The 1,482-nt window shown below is 46.3% G+C and overlaps 1 protein-coding gene across 2 annotated transcripts in view; it reads left to right on the forward strand.

Annotated features, from left to right (window-relative positions):
- Positions 1-1,322, forward strand: part of LOC123119010 (protein yippee-like) — a 2,077-nt gene extending 755 nt beyond the window's left edge. Inside the window, exons 2-5 of one of the 2 annotated variants that reach the window (XM_044538647.1) lie at positions 62-105; positions 345-473; positions 554-609; positions 964-1,322. In XM_044538647.1, coding sequence (XP_044394582.1) covers positions 62-105; positions 345-473; positions 554-609; positions 964-1,037 — 303 coding nt within the window. In that variant the 3' untranslated portion in view covers positions 1,038-1,322. The remainder of the gene's footprint in view (positions 1-61; positions 106-344; positions 474-553; positions 610-963) is intronic. The other variant, XM_044538646.1, reaches the window with a different exon arrangement.
- Positions 1,323-1,482: the final 160 nt, after the last annotated feature.

A 1,482-nucleotide genomic window follows, 5' to 3' on the forward strand; every position in this document is an offset into this window, starting at 1 on the left:
CTCCGTTTTTGTCCATCTTTGTCCTGACTCAACACGCGCTTTGGTCCTGTTTCTTGGCCAGATGTTCCGCTGCAAGCACGGCAAGGCCTACCTCTTCGACAAGGTGTAAGTGATCGATTGCTAGACCATACTGAATCCCCCCATTTTTCTTCAGTTTCTTCATGTTGCTACTGCTGCTGTATCATATCATAGTTTTATTTACTGTGTGCTCTGTTCTTCTGTGTAACACGGCTGCTGCTGCTGCGTTATTATTCACAAGAAGAATTGATGTGCTCTGTGCTCTGTTTTACTCTGTTTGTGTGTGTCATTGTGCATGTACCGTTCCTTGGTCGGCAATAATGCAGCGTGAACGTGGTCGCCGGGGAGAGCGAGGACGACCGGATGATGACCACGGGCCTGCACACCGTCCGCGACATCTTCTGCGTCGCCTGCGGAGCCATCCTCGGCTGGAAATACGTGTGCAACATGAACCTGTATCCATATTCTTCGTTTCAGTGCCCATCTCTGATTGGTTTTGTAAGTACTCAATCTGGCAATTGTTCCTATGTGTTAGGTGTCTGCCTTTGAGAAGGACCAGAGGTATAAGGAGGGCAAGTTCATCCTGGAGAGGTCAGAGCATCAATGCCTCTCTCTTTGTGCTCACATTGCTTCATATGCTCTGCTCTGCTCTGCTTTGCTTCCGGATCGAATCGCTAGCTACTCTTACCTTCTTTGTTTTTACATCATTATTAACCACTCCTTAATCTGACATCTTTCAATCACTTGTGTGCTAACAAATTGAACATGCTACTGACTCCATCATAGTTTTATGCTACCCTACTGCCCTGTTAACTACGTCTACAAACTAAACTAGCTAGTTTGCAACACTGATGATGCATCACAAGGCAAAACCAAACTACAACACAAGTCAGCAATATGCACTGAAATCCGTTCCTCATCTTCTTTTCTTTGGGGGAGGCGCAGGTGCAAGATCCATTCGGGCGGAGGCGGCCCTCCCAACCGCATCCAGCTGTGGGCTGAGCACGATGCTCGCATAAGTTCCAGCGAGGATGACGACCAGGGCGCCGTGTGACCTTGCAAGACAATGCAAGATCAGTTCATTAGGCAGGCAGACATGACATGACTGTAAATATTAGTGTTAATCAGCGTCGTTCCGTTCCCCGGCGCAAACCATGTAGCTGCTCGCTAGATGAAGAACCATGAATGCTTATCTATCTATGCATATGCAACCATATGAACCAGACTAGTTGTCGTTCATGTACATATAAGAATGCGTGTCCACCAGAATAAAGTCTTCATCAGTTTTAGTACTGATTTGGTTATTGGTCTATCTCCACGACACTAGCTTAATTATTTGCAGGATGCATATCATCTGTTGTTGGTGTTATGCATGCTACTTCCATCAGGTGACCATTGGTGAGCAGTGAGCACATCTTTTTACCCGGTCTGAAGCAAATTTGGTCGGTTTATTTAAATTGGCTC

The sequence above is a fragment of the Triticum aestivum genome, chromosome 5D (genome assembly GCF_018294505.1).
Source record: "Triticum aestivum cultivar Chinese Spring chromosome 5D, IWGSC CS RefSeq v2.1, whole genome shotgun sequence".
NCBI classification, from domain to species: domain Eukaryota; kingdom Viridiplantae; phylum Streptophyta; class Magnoliopsida; order Poales; family Poaceae; genus Triticum; species Triticum aestivum.